At 37.7% G+C, this 23,297-nt stretch overlaps 1 protein-coding gene across 1 annotated transcript; it reads left to right on the top strand.

Annotated features, from left to right (window-relative positions):
* The first annotated feature begins 105 nt into the window (after nucleotides 1-105).
* NOP14 (NOP14 nucleolar protein) lies at nucleotides 106-23,207 on the top strand. The gene is made up of 18 exons (XM_014895275.2): nucleotides 106-646; nucleotides 2,730-2,864; nucleotides 3,634-3,775; nucleotides 4,342-4,487; nucleotides 4,900-5,037; nucleotides 6,315-6,437; nucleotides 7,535-7,666; nucleotides 8,859-9,171; nucleotides 10,436-10,566; nucleotides 10,777-10,862; nucleotides 12,586-12,721; nucleotides 14,534-14,635; nucleotides 15,429-15,582; nucleotides 19,831-19,990; nucleotides 20,322-20,469; nucleotides 21,386-21,504; nucleotides 22,406-22,561; nucleotides 22,912-23,207. Exons 1-18 carry the CDS (start codon nucleotides 449-451, stop codon nucleotides 23,009-23,011), a joined length of 2,619 nt encoding a protein of 872 aa, XP_014750761.2. The 5' UTR covers nucleotides 106-448; the 3' UTR covers nucleotides 23,012-23,207.
* Nucleotides 23,208-23,297: the final 90 nt, after the last annotated feature.

The raw sequence follows: 23,297 nt of genomic DNA, 5'->3' as shown, positions 1-23,297 counted from the left end.
GTGTACGCTGAGGACACGCGCCCGATGTCTGGTGGGCCTGCTGGGATATGTAGTGCCTCAGACCTTCCCCGGCCTTGTCCCAAAGAGGGCGGGGAGCAGAGTGGTAACTATCGCGGTACTTGGGCGAAGCTCTCGCGAGAGGTGGCAAGCTGCCGGTGCGCATGTGGTAGTGCTGGGCACGGTGGGTTGAGGGGCGCGCTGGGGCCGCGCTGCTCTCTTCTCTGTTTTCTCCCTCCTTGCCTGCGTTCTCCCCTCCGCTCCACGCCCCGCCGGCTCTTACGGAGCTGTGGCGGAGGGCAGGCGTCAGGCTAAGGGGGGAATTCGGGTGTTTTTTCGCCCTTCTGGGCGCCATTTTGCTCGCCCTGTTCGCCCCCCCAGTCTTGGCCCCGCACAGTGAGGGCTGAGCCGCTGTGGCCCCACCGCGTCCCCACGGGCAGCCGGAGCAGAGATGGGGAAGGCGGCGAAGCGGAAGAAAAAGGTGTCAGTGCCTTCCACAGCAAAGGGCCCCGTGAAGTCGGCGATGGCCGTGGTCAAGAGCAACCCCTTTGAGGTGAAAGTCAACAGGCAGAAGTTTGATATCCTGGGGAGGAAGACCAAAAATGATGTGGGGCTGCCTGGTGTCTCACGGTCCAAAGCCATCAAGAAGGTAAGAGGACATCCAAAGCAGGGAGGAAGGATGGTGTCTGTGGATGTGGGGAGATGATGAGGCTGGAGCCCTCAGGTGAAATACGCGACCACCTCTGTTGTGCACAAGAGGAGTGGCCGGTCACCTCTGAGTGCTCAGGGGGTGATGGAGAGCTCGGGGAATGGCTCGGGCCAGCGCATCCCACAGGGTTCAGCAGTGTGTGGGAATGATTGTCTTCTCAAGTTACCCAAGTTCAGAATACAATGACACGTGTTGTCGGCGAGTAAGTACTGGACCAGAGTCAATGTGCATTTCATTGGTCGGTTCTGATGATCACACGATGTTAAGCTTCTCGTTAATGTTGTATAGTTGGTGTAGTAGTGAAAGATTGAAAAGACGCTAAGTTCGGAATGCAGTGAGAAATGTGTAGCTACAAAGAAACTGCTGTTGATTTGGAAAATAAATGCTGGTGATTTTTTTGTGCACTGGTTAAATAATCATGTTGTAGAAGTATGTTGGGATGTAATGATCTCTCTCCTGCTGTCATAAGAATGACCATACAACTTAAGAAGACTAAATATTTTGTCTTCAACTCTTGTACCATTTTCAAAATGCCTCTTTTGATTTCTCTATTGCCATCAGTAGCTACCTGACCAAAATCTGTGATGCATAGGGAGAGTGTGTCATACTATGCGTCTGGGATTCCAGCAGCCTACCTTATTTTTGGGTGAAATATTGGACTTTTTAGTAGTCTGTCACTTCAGACAAACGAGCAAAGAAGTTAAGGTCTCTGTAGATTAGGTTAAAGCTGAAAATAGTGTAATTTGAAAGTATGTCCCTGAGATTCTCTGACGTGTTACATACATGCTGTTGTTGAACAGACTTTAAAGTACTTACTGCAAGGGCAAGTGCAGCAAAAGCAGAGATAGTTTGTCATTTTACATGTATTGTGAAAGGTGATGCATTAAGTATTTTCTTTTTTATCAGTAGGAGAAGTAATCAAATAATTGGGTACAAAAAAAAGCGCAGAAATGCTTTTTGGTGCCCAACATATTAAGAGGTATTAATGTTCATATAGAATGTCTCAACGTTGTGGTATTTATATGGTCACTATAAGAAGTAAATAGAAGGTGGAACTGACACAGTATTAAATGAAACCTGAGTTTTAGTGTCATTTACAGCAGCATCTCAAAACTGAATGCTCAGTGAGGCTGCAATAGGCCTAGAGTAGGAAACCCAGCCTTTTCCTTTAGTGCAGCACTTTGTGAGGTTCTGGTGATATGAATAGCACAGTATCTTTCTGTAAGAATCTGTTAATGTGCTTTAAATAAAAATGGATATTTCTTCAGCCTAAACAGGGCCAACATTTTCTTTCTTTAGAAACTATATAATATCTTCAGCATGAAATTATAAATTAGCTTTCAGATTTTGTTACTATTAGTCAAGATTTTAAAAAACTTCATGAATGTTGTACATAACATTTTAGGATTTGGGGGTTTGTTTTATAAGATAAATCAGATATTTGTCATGAATTATGTCACTGGCTTTGGAAAGTGAACCTGTCTCCTTACCTGTCCCAAAAGTAGGGCAGATAGTAAGTACCTTGTATAGGTGTGATAAGCTTCTTTTTACTGACTTGATGCTTGACCTCCCATGCTCAACAGTGACCCAAGGTAGATGTGTGGATCCACTCAAGGGTTTTATGTCTTGGATGAAATGACCAGAAATAGTTCAGCTGACTTTTGCTGGCTTTTTTTGCTTTCTTTAATATGTTATTCTTAGTTTACTAAGCATGAGACGTATCAGAATTCTTCAGTGTAAACGCACAGGTTTTGTATGTGATAAAATTAAGGTGAAATACGGTGTAATATTTTATGTTCAGATGGGTGCTTATAAGAGAACTTAATCTGAATGTATTATATGAGCGTCCCACCTTTTTGCATGTTAATTTTTCTTTCTCTCTCATTGCATTCTGGTAAATTACTATTTATTTTATGATTGCAATATAAAGATTATTAGGTTGACAGGATACCATGGAGTCTTTTTTAGGTTGACTTTGGAAGTGGATACTCTCTATTCTTTTAACTTCTTTTGTCTTTTCTAGCGCAATCAAACATTACTGAAAGAATATAAAGAAAGAGAAAAGACAAATGTGTTTAAAGATAAACGTATTGGTGAATATAACACCAAAATATCTCCTGAGGAAAAGATGATCAGACGATTCGCTCTGGAAAGACAGGTAAACGATTAAAAAAAAAAAAAGGAAGAAGACAAACAAAAGAAAGCCAAACACAAAAACCACAAGGCACACTTGAATTTTTAGGTTGGGAGCGCCCCCTTAATAGAGGATTTTGCAGAGTAATGCTTTATTTTTTTATTTTATAGGTTCGGAACTTACGAAAAAGGAATTTTTTGTGGAAATCGAAATTTTTTCCTGAAATCTTTTTGGTTTTGCAGGACAGCTGTTTGAAGCAGAGATTTCTTTGAGCACTGACATGCAAGAAAGCTAGTTATAAGCAGATTCATTGATTAGTTTTCTTTGACTGCTTTGTTTTAGGAGTTCCATTAGGAAGAGGCAGTTACCATCAACTATATTCAGTAGCTGAGTAGAACTCTGTAACTTGCTGTCATTCTGTACTGTGAATTAAATGTGCAGTACTATCCTTTCTGCCTCATCAATTTTTGTAGGCTGAAGTCTGTTTCATTAGGCTTGAAATGCAGTAATTGAAAATGGATGTTACTGATACATAGATAAAACTTCAGCTTTCCTAGGTTTCCTTAGTTAGTCCATTTGTACATTAGTATAAGAGAGACATGACACACTCTCTCTTAAAATGTATTTGAATGAAAATATTGGTCTGACAGTGCTCTTATTCCACTGTTAAATTCAAGCAAAACACGGGAATAAGAATCTCCTCAAGTAGCACTAAAACTAAAGGTTGTATTATTTTGTTGCCTGGCAACTAAATATCTTTTGATATTTCTTGGGTTTGTTTTACTGTTCTTAGCAAAATTATGGAAAGAAGAATATCTATAATCTTAATGAAGATGAGGAATTGACTCACTATGGCCAATCTTTGGCAGAAATTGAAAAACTAAATGATATTGTTGATAGTGACAGTGACACAGAAGAAAGAGGAACACTATCAGGTAAGAAGTGCCAGCTGGTGTTTCACTGGTAATTTTATTACTGGTAAATGTGTACATCATGTGTTCAGTACAGTCTCTCAGCGAGAGAGAATATCATGTTCTTGGTTGAAATGTTTAAACCAGATTTGATTATTTCTTAGCCACACACAGACCAGCTCTCTGGATTTTAGCAGGGGTTAAGTGGGACAAACTACTGGCAAGCTTCTTTGCTCTGTGAACTTTTCAGCATAAACAGGTATCTAGATTTTGAGCCCTTTGGCCAGAATCTGAAGTGTGAGTTTTCTGGTTGCTTTCTTTCATCTTTGGACCTTCCTGTTGGATAAATACTAGAAAAAAACATGATCCTGCCTTATACCAAGTGTTTGTCTCAGTGTTAATTTTGTGTCTGACACAATCTCTTTCACTATGGCCATTCCCATAGGGATTGGATTAATGCATGATTGGTTCAATAGTTAAAATTGCTCCCATTCTCAAAGAATAGGGAGATACAGTCCCAGCAGCAAGCAGCACTCTTGCACTCATGCGTGGATTTGAAAGATTCACGTTCTACTTTTTTTTTCCCCTAGCTGAATTAACTGCTGCTCATTTTGGAGGGGGTGGAGGCCTCCTTCGTAAAAAAGTATCAAGTGAGCAGCAAGACGAAGAGGAGGAAAAACCTAAGTCTAGGAAAGAACTCATCGAAGAGATGATAGCCAAATCTAAACAAGAAAAGGTGAGTTTTTAGCCCTGAAGTATAAGTAAGCATGATTAAGAAGCTGTCAGCATACCTGTATTTGTAGAATAGAATAACAGTGGCATAGAAAACAAAGGAGGAAGCTGTCTGAGCTGCAAGCTCCTTGAATAAGTCTGAGTTAGTAGACATTTTAGATATAACTTGTATATCTGCCATTCTTTTGTATCCCCAAATCTCCTGTTGTGTTCACACCTGTTTTCTGAATGCAAGCCTTGTACCATTCTCCATAGGTCTATACTGCTTCTGCCACAAAGAATGTTTGCAGCTTCAAAATGTTAAATATTTGAAATAATTAATTTGTTAAAGACAGCATTTTGGTTTTAAGTTGTAAATGCTATGTCATGTCCATCTGAACATAACTGCTGCATTTGTTTTTGTTTTATTTTTCTAGCAAGAGAGGCAAACTCGGAGAGAAAGTGCCTTAGAACTGACAGAAAAACTTGACAAAGACTGGAAAGAAATCCAAACCCTTATTGCCCGCAAACCCCCGAAGTCAGAGAGAAAAGACAAAGAAGTTGAAAAACCCAAGGTGAGATTTTGACTAGATTAATTTCCTTGGTTCTAGTAACTTGTAGTTTTGACTTGTAGTGGCTGAAGTATAAGGCCAAATTCATCACTTCATAAAACAAAATAGTTGCTGCTTCCATTCACATTGAAGGAGTGCTACAGTTTTAGGACAGACTGATTAGTTCGAGGAATACAGAGTTTTGTATGATTTGTCTGATTTTAATTAGTTATTGCTTTTCCTTCGTTACCAAGTGAGAGGGAGGTTGCAGACTGAATAGCACTCTTCACTACAGCTTATTTGTGGCACCAATAAATTTTCTTTAAAAATTAAAATTATTTTGAACACTGATTTTGAGTGCTTTTGGAGTGTTCCTTTGATAAAACAACTTGTACTTGACAGAAGACATTTCCTTGTTGAAACTGGGCTCTGTCACTTTCAAAAAGGAATGAAAATAACTTACTTTTGAGTAGATATCTTATGGTCTGGTGGTTTTTCTATCATTTGTGTTCTATACTAAGGAAAATAAACTTTAAAATCTAAGAATAGACATTGTGTTGAGCTTCTTTGTTTTTCTTCTAGAAATGTGTATTATCTTGCAGAATATTGTGAATTTCCATTTATTGTTTTGTAATAGAATCTAGATTTTATAACATCAGTTAATTAGTTCAGTTAATTAGTTCAATTTAGTTAATTTAGTTCAGTTAATTAGTTAATTCATTTCAGGTAATTAGATCAGTTAATTAGCATTAAAATTGACCTCAAAGTACAACAGAAGATACTGGACCAAAAGTTCATGTTTGGTGTGTTGATTTTTGGGTTTAAGTTGCACTGTGGCATGTTGAAGCTCATTGAATACCAGTATCCCTTTTTATTTTCTTTAATCTAGACTTCTGTGTAGTGGAGGTAGCAAAGGCTTATCTCATGTGACAGTGTAAAGTGAAATGTAAATTATAAATTGATTAACTTATTAATTCTGGCTGTGTTTTGTTAATAAACAATACTTTGAAGGGTTTTTAAAGTAAAATGTAATCCAGTTATTTAAGGTACTCTTTTAAAGTTTTTCAGTTGTGACTAACTGAGGTAAGGAAGGGGGAAATTCCAGGAGAATTTGTCTTCAACTGTTCTTACCATTCCTTGTCTTAATTCTGAGTTGAGTGTTCTTGCAGTTTGCATTGGAAACAGTCTTTTCCCTTTATCTTAACAGTCTGATTCCTTAGCTGTTAGTCTGGCAGAGGGATGGCTGCAAAGCAGAATAATGAAAGTTAAGATAATAAACAATTGCATAAATATTTCTTTAGCCTGATGAATACGATATGATTGTTCGAGAACTTGGATTTGAGATGAAAGCAAAACCTTCAGAAAGGCTGAAGACAGAAGAAGAATTGGCCAGAGAGGAGCAGGCCCGGCTCCAGAAGCTCGAGGTATACCATTTATGGCTGAGATTGTTTGGGCCCTGTCTTTTGGGAGTGACTGCTTAAATTCATTGCTTGACCTTAGATTGTAAGTGCCTGTACTAAACTTCATTTCGTCAGAGAGTGAATTCAGGAAATCTTCTGTTTGTGTTTGTAATCTGATATTAAAACAAAAAAAAAAGCCCATAGGCCTAGTATGTGACTGTGGAGGTTTATGAAATGAGGCAATCTTTCTTCAATAAAAATGTAATGTTACTTTGATTTGCCTTTAAATGTTTTAAGTTATTCAGAGTTGAGAGGTAGTGGAGTATCATGTTGCACAGCATTAGAATTAATACACTGAGCAAGTCTTTTATTGTTTTCTTCTGCTGTTGCAAGAGCCTTTCAGTGGTAGCATGTGCATAGCTTTGCTTTGCAGAGGGATAGGAATGTCTTGGGAAATGTTGCATGCTACTTCTGTTACATGGAGTGCTGAGTCTTATGGAAAGATGGAATAATTTGGTAAATGTCTCACTCTTTTTTTCTTTCTTTTTGTTTTGGTATACTAAGAAGACATTTAAGACTGTACAGAATTCAATACCTTCAGATTACATCAGAGCAGCTCAGTATCTAATAGCAGAACAGAGAGATACTTTTCTACCCTTACCATCTTAGAGCTTGATGCTCTGTCTGTATCCCAAAAATCTTAGGATATGGTTGCATTCACTACAAGCTTGTTACATATGCGTGAAACAGATAAAGACTGAGAATCCTGAAACACTTTAGAAGCTTTTATTTTTTAGTAATCGTGTCCCGTAAGCAAAAGAGATAAATTTTAAAATGCTTCTGGTTAACCCAGTTTTAAAGCCTTTTGAATAAGGTGATCCAATTGAATGTGTGCTCTTATTAGACTGTACTCCCTACAAAAAAAAGGTATTGTCAGCTTTTGCCCATAATTTCTCGAGTTGCTGAGATTTTTCTTTTCACCAGCTTTGAGTAATCCAAGTTAACTGTTTTTACCTTGTGTTTTCTTAGCTATAGTATTTGAGAGATCTTCCCTTTTGGTGTAGTTACCTGATGGATCTAAATGTCTCACATCTGAGTGTGGTATTTCTTGTGAAACACAGGCAGATCGATTACGTCGAATGCATGGAATAGATGAAGAGGCAAATAAAAAGAGACCCAGCCACATGTCAGCTGATGACCTCGCTGATGGCTTTATCCTGGATAAAGATGACAGACGTTTATTGTCATACAAGGTAAGGTTTAAAATTTCTGAATTTTCAGAGGTCTCTAAAGAAGATTAGGAAAAACAGTTGGCAGGTGAACTCTCTGGAGATATTTAGTCCAACCTCCTGCTCAGAGCAGCAGTTTACTGCAGAAATCATCAGTTTACTCAGATCCAGTCTGTTGTTGGAAAATCTCCAAGAATGGAGGCTGCTCAGAGATGTGCACTGACTGCCCTTACTGTGACAAGGTTCTTTTAATATCCAGGCTGAATAAGTCCAGGTCTGCCTTTCCTCACAGAGCAGGTGCCCCAGCTCCCACTAGTCTTGGTGGCTCTCTGCTGAACTTGCTGCAGTTTATCAATATTGTTATTGTATTTGAAGGCCCAAAACTGGATACTGTGTTCTGACTGGCCTTACAAGTGTCAAGTCTTCTGATGGTATTCCAGATATTAGAGTAGCCTTCTCTGCCACTGACCTGCTAGATTGAAGAAGAGGCTCTTTAGCGTTTCTGGGTTTTGTTGTTGTTGTTGTTTGGGTTTTTTTTTGGGGGGGGGGGTTTGGTTTTTTTGGTGGTGGGGGATTTTTTTGTTGGTTTTTGTTTGTTTGTTTGTTTTTTTTTACTTTTCACTGTATTGACACAGCTTCCACCAAATTTCAGGTCTAAAGATGAGTAGATTTCTGACATACCTTTGATTGAGGTGGCAGAGCAACATGCCCTTAAAGCTGATATTACAAGTCACTCTGACTGTGGTACACATGTGTGCTGATTCTGTCCTCTCATACACAAGTAACAAGGAAACTGCTGTACTCCTTGAAGGGGAGAATGCCAATTGTGAATGTGAATTTAAACTTACTAGTAAAATCAGGATGGGACCAAATATGTATCTGATATGCTGTTTTAGTACATAGAAACATTCTTTGTATAAAAACATATTCCTTCTATCTGCTAGTTTTCCTTCTTTGTGGTTTCTCTTATTCCTCATATACTCCCTCTTCTTCCAGTTTCTTATAGCCCCTTGAAAATACCCTACTTTCTTATATCTATATGTATGTTCTCTCCCTAATATCCCTTCTTGGCTGGCACTGCTGGCTTTCACTGCCTGGTCAGGGTAGCAAGGCTCAAATTCTCTTCATGCATGTTTAAGATAGCTTTGCATGGTGATTGTGGTGAGGTAGTTCCACTATATCAGTGTTTTAATTGGCTTGTTTTCTCTATGGACAGGATGGAAAAATTAATATTGAAAATGAGGAGGAGAAAGAAGAGGAGGAAGGAGAGGAAGATGAAGAGGGAGAAGGAGAGGAAGAAGATAATGAGAATGAAGAAGAAAGTCAGGAAGAATCTGCAAGTGAAGATGAGGAGAATGGTGCTGCAGATAGCCACTCTGATCTTGAATCTGATCTTGAGAGTGAAGAGGAAGCTGCAGGGAATAAAGAAGAGAAGAAACACAAGGCAAATGAAAATGAACCACAGAATATAGAGAAATTAGATCCAAAGAGAGAAGCTGCCAAATCAGAGCTTCCCTATACATTTGCTGGTAAGCAAAGGACTGATCCAGAGATCCCTTGTTGTCATGGGGTTTGTAACAGCCAGTCGGTTTCTCTGCCCTCTAGGTCTTACATTCATTCATGAAGTTGTGTTTCAAGGTTGTCTTCTACTATTTGAAGAGGAGCTGGTAACTGCTGTTCTTAGTGAGCAAACCTAATCGTGCTTGTAGAAGTAGGAACCAGATCTGTTTCATCCCAGAGTAGTTTCTGTGCCTCTGAGCAGCACTAGAATTGGAAGATAAAAACAGGGGAGTAAAATAAAAATACCTGTGCTCCTTTCTGAAGGCAACCAGCTTATCCAATCCAAAGTGCTACTGTTTTACCTAAGAGAAGCCAGAACAGTATTCTGTTATCTGTACTTACAGTTTCTCTGGTGTTTGGACAGACATTTTTGTCAGAAGATGATTGGAGAGACAGGATTCTGAAGTTTAATCCCTGTGATGTAACATTGCATTATTGTAGAGACACTCAAAGTTTGACTGGTGTTGGGTCCATGCCTAGCAGGAAGGAGGAGACATGTTTCAAGTAGTACACAAAACATTTATTCATATTAAGTACATAATTAATCTAACTATTGTCCTAGTGTAGGTTTCTCTTAACAAAAGTATCTGTTGCAAGATTAAACAACCTTTCAAACAACTTCCTTAAGTGCTTATGTTTTTCCATCAGAAGATGACTTACTACACAAAGCCTTTTGAATTGCATTCAGGATTTGCTTTAACCAGAAAGCAGTCGTACTAAAATAAGTCCAAAAACCACAACTAGATAGGATGTCTTTTAGCATGTTGACTAAATATATGCCAGGGCTGTTGGGTTTTGGGTTTTTTTTTTAAATAATTTTCTCTTTGTGGCCATATTGTTATTTTTCCTAATGTTCTTCACACAAAAGCTAATTAGGTGTGAATTAAAGATAAAGCTAACTGTATTATGGTAAATTTTTGGTTAAATGTATGTTTATGTTTAATTTTGCTTTGTGTCAACATAGTTGTGCTGCTCAGCATATGTGGTAAATAGAGGATAACTTGGGTTTTAAGCATTGAAAAACATGTTATCTTCTAACCTGTGTTCATAGAAATAACGCTACATACATGCTAATAGATTATTATGGTTTAAAAGGTAATTATTTAAAACATCTATGGTTTCTTTTTTTCTGAACAATAACATTTTCAGTTTGAAAATTTGTTGCACATTGACTTGAATTAAAGATGTAAAGTTTGAGATTTTTGTGTGGTCAATTTTTGTTTTTATTTTCAGTTCCTGAGTCCTATGAGACATTTAAGTCTTTATTGGCTGGAAGAACAATAGAACAACAGCTTATTATACTGGAGAGGATTCAGAAATGCAATCATCCAAGCCTTGCAGTGGGAAACAAAGCAAAGTTGGAAGTATGTTTTGTTTTATGTTGAAAATAACTTTTCATTCCAGAGCAAGTTTTATTAAGTATTCAGGGAGCAGCATAAAATAAACATGCTTCTATGTTGTCAGTAACAGCAGAATTAACATGATAATCTTCATTTTCTGACTCTGTATCACTGTTTAAGAATATGTAAAATGAAGAAACACCTAATAATTTTAACATATTATGCTTCTTGCAGAAATTGTTTGGCTTCCTTTTGGAATATATTGGAGAGTTAGCAACTCTGGATTTACCAGAGCTCAGAACAATTGACAAACTGGTCCTGTAAGTATTAAATGTTATGGACTTTTACTTCTTCAGGCTTTAAAGAGAAAAGGTGCCTAGAGTAAAGCATTTAACTTGTTGCTTGTTTCAAATACCCTGTAGAACTTGTTGGCAGCTGGTAACTCTCAGCCTTTAGCTTTGTTTCATGTGTTACTTGATCTATTAATTGCACCAAGAAATTTTCAAAACCACAGAATATATTTTTTGATGTGCAAGATGCTTTTTATGGGTAGTGGATAAGTAATACCATATAGGCATGAAACTTCTGTGTAGGAAGTTATTTAAACAGCTGATAAAGGATTTTAAACTTTGCAGTGACACTGTACAGTTTCTGTTGCAATCTCTGTTTTTTTCATTGGTTTTAGTTCTGTGAATTCACTCAGGGAGCTAGATGAAAATGGAATTAGAAGTGTTATAGAAAGCTCATATGGAAGTTCCAACTAAACACTTTGCAGAAAGTTGTAAGTTAGGCATTGTTGTCTTCAAGTACCTGACAGGCAGTTAGGCTGTGAGAAGGGAGCCAAGTTTGTCTCAGAGGTATACAACAAAGGACAAGAGTCAATGGGCAAGGGCTGCAACGAAGGAAATTGCAATTAGATTTAAAGAAAAAATTCTTCTCAGAAAAGGTACTGAACATTAAAATTAGTTTCCCAGAGAAGCTGTGAAGGTGGACAAAACTCTACAAAGCTATGAGCAACTTGATCCAGCTTTGAAGTTAACCATGCTTTTAGCAGGAGGCTGCATCAGATGATTTCCAAAGATCATCTGATGATCCCTTCCAAACAAAATTGTTCTGTGGTTCCTATCTTGACTTTGCAGGATAGACAGCTTTCTTTCAAGAAGTATTTTTTATGTGGTTTTCAGCATATGTTTTTTATTTCATGCTAAAGTAAGTAAGTTCTCAAAAATCTGTTACATGCAGCATTAGCGTTCATTGCTCTGTTGCATTCATCAAGGAAGAGCTCTGACCCGTTGATACTGTCACACGTGGTTTGTACCAAAGGGTAGATATGTTTTGGTTGTCTTTTACAGCTGGGACATATTACTATCACTGCAGACAAATTACACTGAAAATATTGGGAGACCAAACAGATGCAGGCTCCAGACTGTGTATGCCTGTAGACACTAACTATAGGCCAGGAGCTGATCTAACTTTGTGTTTGGGTTTTTTTTCTTGTTTGCAGTAATAATTTTGCTAACCACATTGCTGCCTTACATGTTGTTTAATATTGCCTAAGAGTGTTTAGAATAGTGGACTGTCTAGTGTAAGCCAGCATACTTCACTGCAGTAATATCTGAAGTTAGGAGATTCAGAAGGGTACGTCATAACCATAGCAAATGATTTATGAAATCTTTTCCCAGACCAGTAGGGGGAGGGGCTGTTTGAATCTACTTTCTAGAGGGACCCTTTGGAAGTTTCCTCCCAAATTTGCCATAAACCAGGACAAGAGTGCATTTTAAAGTTAAAAATTATTTTTTATCTAAGATTTAGAAACCTACAACTCAAGGATTCTCACAAGGCCTAATGAAAAATACATGTCTCTGTAAACTAAAGTATTACAGTAATAATCTATATTCTAAAAAAGAAACATTTGTTGCAGGCAATTTGTTAATGTTACAGTGTAGGTGGAACTCAAGAAATTTTACTATGGGTGCTTAAAAATCAATTTTTTATTAACATCAGTGGTGTAATTTGATTATGACTTAAGTTTCTTGTTAATAGGCCATTGTACAATCTTTGCCAGATGTTTCCTGAGGCAGCCAGTGACAGTATCAAGTTTATCCTTCGAGACGCTGCACATGATCTGGAAGAAGTAATTGAAGTCAAAGGCCGTGCAACATTTCCAGGTTTAGACACGGTAACAAATGTATATTGCTGGGATAATCTCTTTGCATTAGTACAGAATGGTAATAAGTGCAAGATGACATTATGTAGTAAATTATTAGCATCTGTGACTTTCTAGGCTTTTCAGTCTTTTAAATTGCCTTTCTGGGGATAAGTTGTAACAAAAACTCCCACAACAACAAAAAACCCCACTCCTAAGAAACAAACAAAGAAACAATACACATACACATTCTTCAGAATGTGTGACTGTGGAATTAATAAAGGGAAAAGATCTTAAAATTGTCCCTCCAGTCTTCATAGCAGAACATGGTTTTCCTGATGGAACTTGAATAGGTAGTTTTAGGAAGAAGTGATGTTACCGCTTATGTTGAGACTTCTTTAATTGTGTTAAGTACAAATATTTTAAAAAGTGCTCCATAGAAATGTGGTATCTCTGCAACATCTCTTAGGTTAAAAAAGCAAAAACAGAAAACACCCAACCAGACAAACAGAAAGCCAACCAAGAAAATATTTTTATGGATATGAGAATACAACATTTTTTAGTACTTTATATATAATAATGGCCGAATTAGTGACTTGGAAGAATTTCTTTCTTGTTGTATTGGTAATATCCCATTTTCATTTGCCGTGTTAAATGTGAACAGATTCCTTTTACAGGAATCTGGATAAATGGCTGTTGGAGAATTCAAGAAGGGAGCGTATGGAAAATGAGTATTTTTTTAATTGTTATAAAGTTTCAAAGACAAACCATAAATCTAATTCAGAAGGAGCTACTTGTTTTCTGTCAGCTTGATGAATTGTTGCTGCCTAATGGAATAATTAGACTATTGAAGGAAAATAGACTGAAGGCTTGGTTCCTTCAGCTTGGAAGATATATTGAGTTCTTTTGAAGAGTCTTTATTCAGGATATTTTGGGTTTTGCAGGAAATACATTGTAGAGAGCTTTTAACTTCTATTTTTAATTTGCCACTGTCATCCTTATAACACCAGTCACACTTATGGCTTTCATTCCCTTCACTGGACTTTTCCAGGTTGCAGGCCATCATTATCTTTTAGGGTGGAATTATATCACTTTGTTTTCTCAAAGCAGTTGTTTGAATGAATATTCCATGGATCAGCTGTCTTAGTAGGCTTTTCATATGCCTACTGTTATCTTAGCCTGCAATTCAGAATATTTAGTAACACTTCAGGAGAGTATTTGTTTACAGTCGAAGAGGAACAGAGAGGAAGCAATAAAGTTTTATTCTGTCTGCTTTACTGTGTAAATATTAATTTAAATAATTTTCATAATTACCTTGCAGCTGATATTTAATTTCCTTATGGTCTTGGGAGGTCACTTGTAGCTTTCTCAAGTCCTCTTCAGTAAAAGTGTATCTAATTACTGCTTAGTTCTGTTGGCTGCAACTGTTTGTGTGCCAGTGCCTGAGGATTCTGGGTACTTCCTTGTCTGTGTTGAGGACTGGTGGAAAGGTGTTGCTGGTCCTGCGTGGCCACTTGCTCCTGTGTTTGTGGTGTGAGAGTATGTGATTGTGGTGAGCTGAAGGGGATCAGATGTCTCATGGAGTAAATGAGTTTGGTTCTTTCAGCTGCCTCACTCAATCCAGTGTTAGACCTATAATGGATATTCCTTTTTCTCATCTAACTTAAACAGTTGTCTCAATAAATAGGTCATGTATCACACCAGATTTCTTAACATTATGTATATTGTAATATTTTTGACTATTGTGTGGTAGTTATTCATTTGAAAGTTACATATGTATAAAGTCAAGATCTAGGAATGGTATCTTAACTATGTTTTGCCTTATTCTGTTTTATGTGCAATCAGCTTATTTATTTGAAAATTGTATCTCTACTGTTTCCAACTTCTGACTTCTGGCACCCAGTTGTAACACCTGCTTTTATGTACATGAGTCAGCTACTTACTAAGGTATGTCTGTGATGTAACTCAGTATATAATATCACATGTATTATTTCTTCCTCGGACTCCAAATATGTATGTTAGCATTAATGTATATAGTGGAAATGTATTTGCAAAGGCAGCTTTGTGTTTGGTACAACCACAGATAGTAATTGGAAGAAAGGGTGAAGAGGAAAACACCCTCACAGGCTATAGTCCAGCTCACAAAACCATGCCTCTTCAATTTTTCAAGCTTTTCAATTATTCACAAAATAATTCCTTCTATGGTAAGTTACATGGGACTAATAGAACAGACTGAATACAGTCTGAAGTCATTCATTAGTGGTTTCTTTTCCATATATTTCATTTCTTCATACTTGAGAGGTTATTTACTTAAAAATTGGCAGTATTTGTTTCCTTGTAAATGTACCTAATGCAGTGCATTGAGTTAAATTATGTCCTTATTTTTCTATCCTAATATCCTGTTTATATGTTTTGAAAGTCTTGAGCTAATTGTTCTATTGCTGCCAAGTTGCTTTGAGCCTTCTATTTCACTGGTTCATTTCTGAAGAATTTATTGTTTGTGGTTTAGCACCTTCTAGTGGCTAAATGAGTTCTGATAAACCTGTTACTCAGTTCTGCAGATATTTTTCAGTTGAGGACCAGGGAAAGCCAGTGTGGTTCTCATCAAAGATCAAAGGCTGTAATTTTATAGACTTCAAATGCTTACAATATAGTTAATAATTCATCTTTTTGGAAGATCCTGTATTTGTGATGTATAAACTTTTAATTAGGAATATTTTGTTCTTTTTATTTCTTTCAGTGTCGCATTACAACATTGCAAGATGTTATTAAAGGGTTATTTGTATGCTGTTTGTTCTTGGAATATGTATCTCTCTCCAGAAGGTTTATACCAGAACTCATCAATTTTCTTCTTGGAGTACTTCACATCTCTCTACCCAAAAACCAGGCCCAGGGTGAGTTTGTTTAAAGTAAATGAGTATTTAGTTTAGAGTCTGTTTTAGTATTGGGGTTTATCTTTTAAATTTTCTAAGTACAAATATTTCACGCTGATTTCATTGTTTTTGAACAAAAGGCCAAAATCATCTGCTAGTTCAGCCAAACATAACCTTGATTCTTGGGCATCTCGTTATGAATTAGATCCTCCAGTGTTGTTGGCAGGAAGGAAAGGACTGAACTTATTAAAGGAAATGAACTCATGTTGGCCACAGTGCAGTATTTTTGCAATGTTGTCGTTCTAAACAGACTGTGTGATTGGACTGTATTCTGAAATTCAGAGTTCCTAATGGATTCCTGATGAGTATCCTGTAACTTCACAGTGAGGCAGCAGCTCATGCTGCAGATACTCTTCATCTTTAGCTAATAGCCCTATCACCTAAATGAGAGACATATCACAAAGCTGGTATTTTTCCTTACTTGATGTGGATTTTTAGTAGAGTAATAGAGGGCAGCTATCCCCACAAGCAGGATTAGTAACATAAGTGTGTAAACTTAACAATTTGCACAGACAACAGGGATAACAAAATTATCTTTTCAGTGTGATCCCTATGTTAGTAATTTTTTTTAATCTGCCAGTCTCTCTTCAATTTTTTTTTCTTTTATGAGTTTCTGTCTTTAAAGCTATTCTGGTTCTGGGGCTGTTTTTATTGACCACTTCAGCGACAATAATTTACTTTTGAGGAGTTTTGTCTCAGCACAGTAACTAATTCATGTGTTAATATCTCTGTCTGGGCACAGCATGTAGGAGTAGATTGTGCAGGCAGAATATTACCAAGTGAGAAATTCAATTATTTGATAAACTCACAAGATATCTGGGATTTAATGAACTACACACTATGTATTAGTATACTCATCACTCTTGATAAGATCCTTAAGAGTCTGTTCTCTAAATCAGTCATCAGTCTGCTGAGGAAGGCTTAGCTTCTGTCAGTATTCCAGTACTTCAGTAGGCAGCTCCCTTCCTTTCCTTTCAGGAATTTTTTGCCTTTCCATGTTGGCTTTTTTTTTTTTTTTTTTCCCCATTTTAAATTTTTGAGCTACCACTGATCCCTTTTTTCAACAAACCTATCACTGCAGCTTCACCTTTATTATCTAGTATGGCTGTACTCTACAGACCTTTCCCAGCTGCTTCTCCCAGCTTAGCAGTTTCCTCTGAAGTGTGAGCCAAGGTTACACAGCTGGGCTGTATCAGAGCTAAGCCCTGGATTCTCAGAACGCCAACAGCTGAACCCTTAGAAGGAGGTGGGAAGAGGTTATGGAGTGGGTGGGTTACGTAGGACTAAAAGTATTTTCTCTCCTTTGTGTACTCTCTTAGGAATATGTTAAGACACATCATTCTGCAAAATTAGATAAGAAACTTGAAAAATATTTAGTGGCAATTATTGATGAATTGTTACCTTGTTTAAAATATTTTAAATGTTGATGTTTTGAAGTTCTCAGGGTATCCAGTTGTGTTTTTAAATATTCGTGGTGGAAGTTTTGCTGGTAGTTGTGATGGTTTAGCTATTAACAGAATACTTTAAAATAAGCAGACATGCAGCTCTCTAGAATGTTGATGCACTGTCACACCAAAAAACAATCTCGGGGTTCAATTTTAACATTAAGTAGAGTCAGCAAATAAACTCTTAATGTTTTAATTTTATTATCTTGATCCATAAATTTCTCACATGAGAAAGATATATGGAATACAGCTTCATAGAAGACTGAAATACAGTCTGATTTAGAGTAAAAACTGTTACCTTAAAAAAGAAAAGCTGTAGGTGTAGGGAGTGGGAAGGAGTTTTCATGGCTGATAGCTTTACCTAATTAAATTGTTAATGAGATCTGCTATCCTCTCACAAGTAAAGCAGATAATAAAACTCACATATATTAGTTCCTGATCTTGCATAAGCCTGTGTGTGTCATAATCTTACAGCTTTGAGTCTCAAACCTTAAAAACCTTTATTTAAATATACTTCTGGCCTGTCTGTGAAGAGCCACGTACAGGTTGTAGTCCACTGCAAGCTTGCAGGACATAAGGAAAACAAAGAGGGGGGAAAAACCCCAAGGTCTAGCACAGAGAATGCAAATTATTTTGTCTCTTAGCCATGAAATTCCTCAGATGCTTCTTTCATATTGCTGTATAAGTAGTTTCACAGATCAGCTTGTGATCTGTGCATAGGGATTCTTTAGTGTTTTCCATATGCCCTGCTCCAGTATATATTCTGTGTTCCATGCTCCTCCTGTTTTAAAACCCCTCAGCTGGAGTGGGAGAGGACTTTACAGTGTATCTGTGGGCCCCTGCTACGGGGTCACAAGAGAGGCTCCATGGCTGCAGCTGTGGGCTCTCCCTGCTCCAGCTCACTGTACCTCACAACCACCTTCTGGTCAAAGCCTTCTGCTTGTGACCCCATGGGAAAGTCCTGTACCTGCCCTATCCTCTTAAGCATATTCAGTGCTCCATCCTGGACCAAACCAGCAGTTTAACTGTGCATCCCATTTCCCACAGGGCAAACATGTACCTACATGTCTTAACTTTCCCCATCCACAGAATGAATCAAATAATTGCAGAATGGTTTGAGTTGAAAGGGACTACAAAGACCATCTGATTCTAACCCCCCCCCCGCCATGGGCAGGGACACCTTGCACTAGACCAGGTTGCTCAAAGCCCCATCCAACCTGGTCTTGAACACTTCCAGGGCTGGGGTACCCACAACTTCTCTGGGTAGCCTGTACTTCAATGTCTCACCACTCTCATAGTGAAGAGTTTCTTCTTTTTATCTGCAGTAATCTACCCTCTGTCTCTTTAAAACTGTTACCCCTTATCACTATGCTGGAAGGTTGCTGTAAGGTCTCCTCAAGGCCTTCTCTTCTCTAGGCTGAGTAGCTCCAGCTCCCTCATGGGAAGTGCTCCAGCCCTCTCATCATCTTCATGGCCCTCCTCTGGATGCTCTTGAGCCAGATCTGTGTCCTTCTGCAGGGACCTCAGAGTGGAACACATTCCCTCAGGTGGGATCTCATGACAGTGAAGTAGAGAAGAATCCCCTCCCCCGACCTGCTGCCCACACTGTTTTGATAGCAGCCCAGGATGCATTGGCTTTCTGGGGTGCAAGGGCACATTGTCAGCTCAGAATTCAGGTTTTCATCCACCAATACCCTGAGTCCTCTGCAAAGCTGCTCTTAATCCACTCATATTGCCCAGTCTGTATGCATGTGTAGGATTGCCCCAACTCAGACACAGGACCTCACAGTTCTTATTGAACTTCACGAGGTTCACATGATCCCACCTCTGAAGCCTGTCAGGGTCCCTCTGGATGGCATCTCCTTCCTTTATAGTATCAAGCACACCACTAGCCCTGGTGTCACCTGCAAGCTTGCTGAGGGTGCACTCAATCCCACTGTCTGTGTCCCCAGCCAAGATGTTCAGTAACACTGGTCCAAGGACAGACCCTACTGATCTCCATCCAGACATGGAGCCATTGGCCACAATTGTGATCATCCAGATAATTGCTTGTCTGCTGAGTCATACACCTGTCAAATTCGTGCTTTTCCAGTTTAGAGACCAGGATGTTGTGCAGGACAGTCTCAAATGCTTTGTACAAGTCCAGGTAGATGATAGCAGTTGCTCTTTTCTTACCCATCAACACTGTAATCCTGTCATAGAAGGCTGCCAAACCTGTCAGGCACCATTTGCCCTTAATGAAGCCATGTTGCCTGTCACCAAACACCTCTCTGTTTTGCATGTGTTTTGTTGTGGTTTCCAGGAGGATCTACTTCACAATCTTGCTGGGCAGGGAGGTGAGGCTGATCAACTTGTAGTTTCCTGGATCTCTTCTCTTTCCTTTTTTAAAAATGAGGATTGTTTTCCCTTTTTCCAGTCACTGGGAACTACAACTTTTCAAATATCAAAGTGGTTCAGGAGCTTTATCTTGCCAGATCCCTCAGGATGCTCAGATGCCTAAGGTCCCAGGGAGTTGAGTGCATTCAGGTTCCTTAGTCTCAAGCCTGATCTTCTACAGTGGACAGTACTTGTCCCTGCCTTTGGATTCTGTGACTTGGGCAGTGTGACCAGAACACTGACTGACCTATGTTCCTCAGAAAAATTTAATACAGATAGATTTTTAAAGGTAGTGCAATTAAAAATGTAAAATGAGTTGGCTTTTTTTTTTTTCAGAAGAATGTGTAGAATTGATCTTGTTTAATGACTGTTCTTCTTGGCTTTTTAGGCTATACTGTAGTGCATCCATTTACACCAGTGGGGAAAAATTTAGAATTGCTATTGGTGTGTGATACGGAGGATCTGAAAAGTTGGGAGAAGCAAAATGTGCCATTGAGTATTGTGACTAGATTAAAGGAAACCAGCAAAACAGAGATAAATCATACCAGGTAAGAAGTGCAGAACAGAAAAAATACCAGATCATCTGTTGTGTCATGTCAGTGACAGTGCTCTTTAGAAGTAAAAATAAGAGTAGTGGATAGTTCTGCTGTGTTCAGTGCACTGACATAAAGATTTGTTGCTGATGGAATTTTTGGTATTTGCTTAGGAAAGTGAAATTTTTAGTCTGAATTCACAACTATTTCTAGTCGTAACTGGTTCTGCCAAGTAGTCTTAATGAATTCTGCTAACAGTCCAAATTTAATTAATTCAGTTGATTTTATTTGAAAATCCACTGCAGTTTTTTGCATGTGAAATTGTTAATTTTTTGTGTATTAACAGGTTATCATGTCTAGCCCTGTGTTTTGACCTTATTAAAAAATGTGCAGCTCTCTATGAATCTTTACCATCATTCCATGAAGTAATGCATCCTGTCAGAATACTCCTTAGACAACGTGTGCCAGTTAATGAATATCCTGAAAAATTGCAGGTATGTATTTCTCAGGATTTAGATGATCAGTACATTTGTTTTATTAATAAATTCAGGGGTCTTCATCTGTGTGTAAAGAAAAAGCCCAAGTGTAAGCATTATTTTTTTGAGGATCAGGCATTTGGATGTTCCTGTGGAAAAACCAAAGAACAGAGAATACTTAGAAGGGGTATTTTTCAATTCTATATGGTGTATTGCCTATCTAAATAAAGAGAACAGCACTTGGCTTGTAATAATGTAGCATTCCATGAGTGACATTATTTGTAAGAGTAATACGGACATGTGCTTGCTCTCGTACTTTTGTAGTGAATTTGTAAGACCTTGGTAAAATAAATACATGTACCAAACTGGGGAGGTAAAACTTATAACTGTGTAGATTAAATGGACATAAATATGCCTGGTCAGTACCTTACCTAGGACAGTTGCTTATTTTCTAGCAATGAGATTCATATTTTTAACCTGTCTCTTCTGAATGTAGCAAAATCATCTTCTCCTCAAAGAAGTATCATAAAATGTCCTTAGAGAACAAAGTTTTATTACTTAGATGAAGTCAAATGGCCTGTGTTTTTTGCCATCAAAATGTAAAAAACCCAGTCATTCTTAAAATTACCATGAAAAGAAGAGTCTGAGTTAAACTGCCTTTAGTCTTGCTTCTTCTTCTGTTAGGTGAAATTACCAGCAGGCAGACCTTTCTTTTGTTCATGATACCATTTAAATAGACTTTCAAAAGCTTTTAAGAATTATCCAACTGGGATTACAGCATGTCAGTGTTAGCAGTGTCCTAATGAGTAGCTGTGACTTAACCCAGAGAAAAAATACATGGGGAGAACATTACTGTTGCTTCAGTTTACAATAGCTTTTGATTTATGGTGGTTTTGATATGCTTTTACAATTGTAATTTGTTCTGCATTTTCAGGAATGGTATCACAGTGCTCTGAAAGAGCTGGAGAACAAAGTAAAACACTATACCCCACTGATATGTGAGAAAAAGAAGCCAGTGCCATTGAAACAGTATACTCCGAAAATTGTGAAAGTGTAAGTAAAGAACACTGGATGCAAAGAAAGATGCATTTAAATCTTAAGATTTTTAGCTAGCTGGAATGGATTTGGAAAGCAAGACACAAAACAACTGTTTTTCTGCTAGATTTTGTGCATAACTCACAAGGGGCCATCTACTTGTGTGGTAGGGAGGGAAAGAAAAAAAAGGAAAGGAATTTTAAAAGCAAATATTATCTTGCAGGAAAAATAGCACTGTAAGTCAACTCTTGCCCATATGATGAATTATAAATTAACAAATTTCAAGATGATTAGATGGTTATCTGGTCAGGTGCTTTAATGAATGCTCTGTCAGGCACTCAAATTAGAAGAACAAGAGTGAGCAGTTCATATGTATATGAAATATATGATGGTAAAAGATGGATGGAAGAAAACACTAGTTTTGTACATAATAGAACAGTGTTCTGATTCAGGAAATCTGCTTTATATTGGTTGCTGATTTATTTAGCCATATTGGTTATCTACAGGGTCATAAAGTGTCTGCTTTATTTATTCTGATAATTGAAGAGGACAGCTTTGCTCTGCCATACGCATTTATCCCCAAGTAATTGATCAGACTTTTTCTGTAAAATGCATCTGCTGAGAAGATTTGTAAAAATTTAAGATGTATGGGGAGGTTCCATCTTTCTCCAGATGTCTTCCATTCTTCTAGTCTAGCTTTTTCAGTCCGTTCAAAGTGCAGGCTGCATATGGGGAATTAAGTGTGGTCATTGGCGTGATGATGAAGTGCAGTTAGAAGGTCTGGTGAGTGTTTTTCCAGCTTGTTCATCAAGCGGGAATTAAAATACTGAGTTAGTTTTCATACAAAAACTCTCCTTATAAATATGAAAAAGTTGTGAGTTTAAGGTGTTCTGTGCTCACACATATATTCTTATTTCAGCTTAGAGTTTGGAAAAAAGCAGGCAGGCAGCAAGAAGGAGCAAGAAAGAAAGCAGTTGATCCAGAGGCATAAACGTGAACTTAAAGGAGCCATTCGTGAGATTCGGAAAGATAATCAGTATCTGGCTAGAATGCAACTGTCAGAAACCATGGAGAGGTAACGTAGCCTTTGTTTCAGCACCACTTTGGTGGTTGTTCTACTGTGTGTTCACTTCTTCACTGTGTGCCAAGACTGACATTAATGATCAACCATACTAAACTTAAATAAAATGGGACAATTTGAGGAAAACCAAACATTTTCAATAGAGATCGTTGAAAGTTATTTCAGTTCTTCAGTTTCATTTCTCTAGTTTAAAAGGATGCAAAATGTTTTTATTTAAATGGCATGTTGGTGAAATTTAAGAATTATGGGGCTTTTTATTAATTAATAATTATTATCTAAGTGTACTTATTTTCATTAATATAATCTTTCTGAAATACTTTTTATGTTGATTCTTTGTTTTACAGAGATTCAGCCAGAAAAAGAAAAGTTAAAGAGCTTCTTGGTAGCCTTGCTACTCAGGAAGGTGAATGGAAAGCAATGAAAAGGAAAAAATGGAAGAATTAATTGGGACTATCTACAGCAGGAAGCTTGCTGCCATATAAAACACCCCAGTCATGGCTTTTGAACAGATTTTAATTGCATTTTTGGATCCATTACTTTTGAGGAGATAACATCATTGGATCTGTTTGAAAAAATGAACCTGCTTATTAGAAAAATCCACAGCTTTTCATAAGAAAAATAAAAACACTTTTGTACGTGGCATGCTGCTGTCTCATTTTAATGAGAACATTTGGATGAATAATCAGAATTCTAAGTCTAAAACATGATCACACACACCTAACTTGAACTA

The sequence above is a fragment of the Sturnus vulgaris genome, chromosome 4, assembly GCF_052056855.1.
Source record: "Sturnus vulgaris isolate bStuVul1 chromosome 4, bStuVul1.hap1, whole genome shotgun sequence".
NCBI lineage: Eukaryota > Metazoa > Chordata > Aves > Passeriformes > Sturnidae > Sturnus > Sturnus vulgaris.
Note: the sequence above shows the minus strand (reverse complement) of the source record. Positions and strands in the feature narration are given on the sequence as shown.

What these genes read in the sequence shown, in the direction of transcription:
- NOP14 (XM_014895275.2), top strand. Translation starts at nt 449, where the DNA reads ATGGGGAAGGCGGCGAAGCGGAAGAAAAAGGTGTCAGTGCCTTCCACA. An exon ending in GCTTCCCTATACATTTGCTG is followed by an intron (nt 9,172 to 10,435) that starts GTAAGCAAAGGA and finishes TTTTATTTTCAG; the next exon opens with TTCCTGAGTCCTATGAGACA. An exon ending in TGAGTCAGCTACTTACTAAG is followed by an intron (nt 14,636 to 15,428) that starts GTATGTCTGTGA and finishes TATTTCTTTCAG; the next exon opens with TGTCGCATTACAACATTGCA.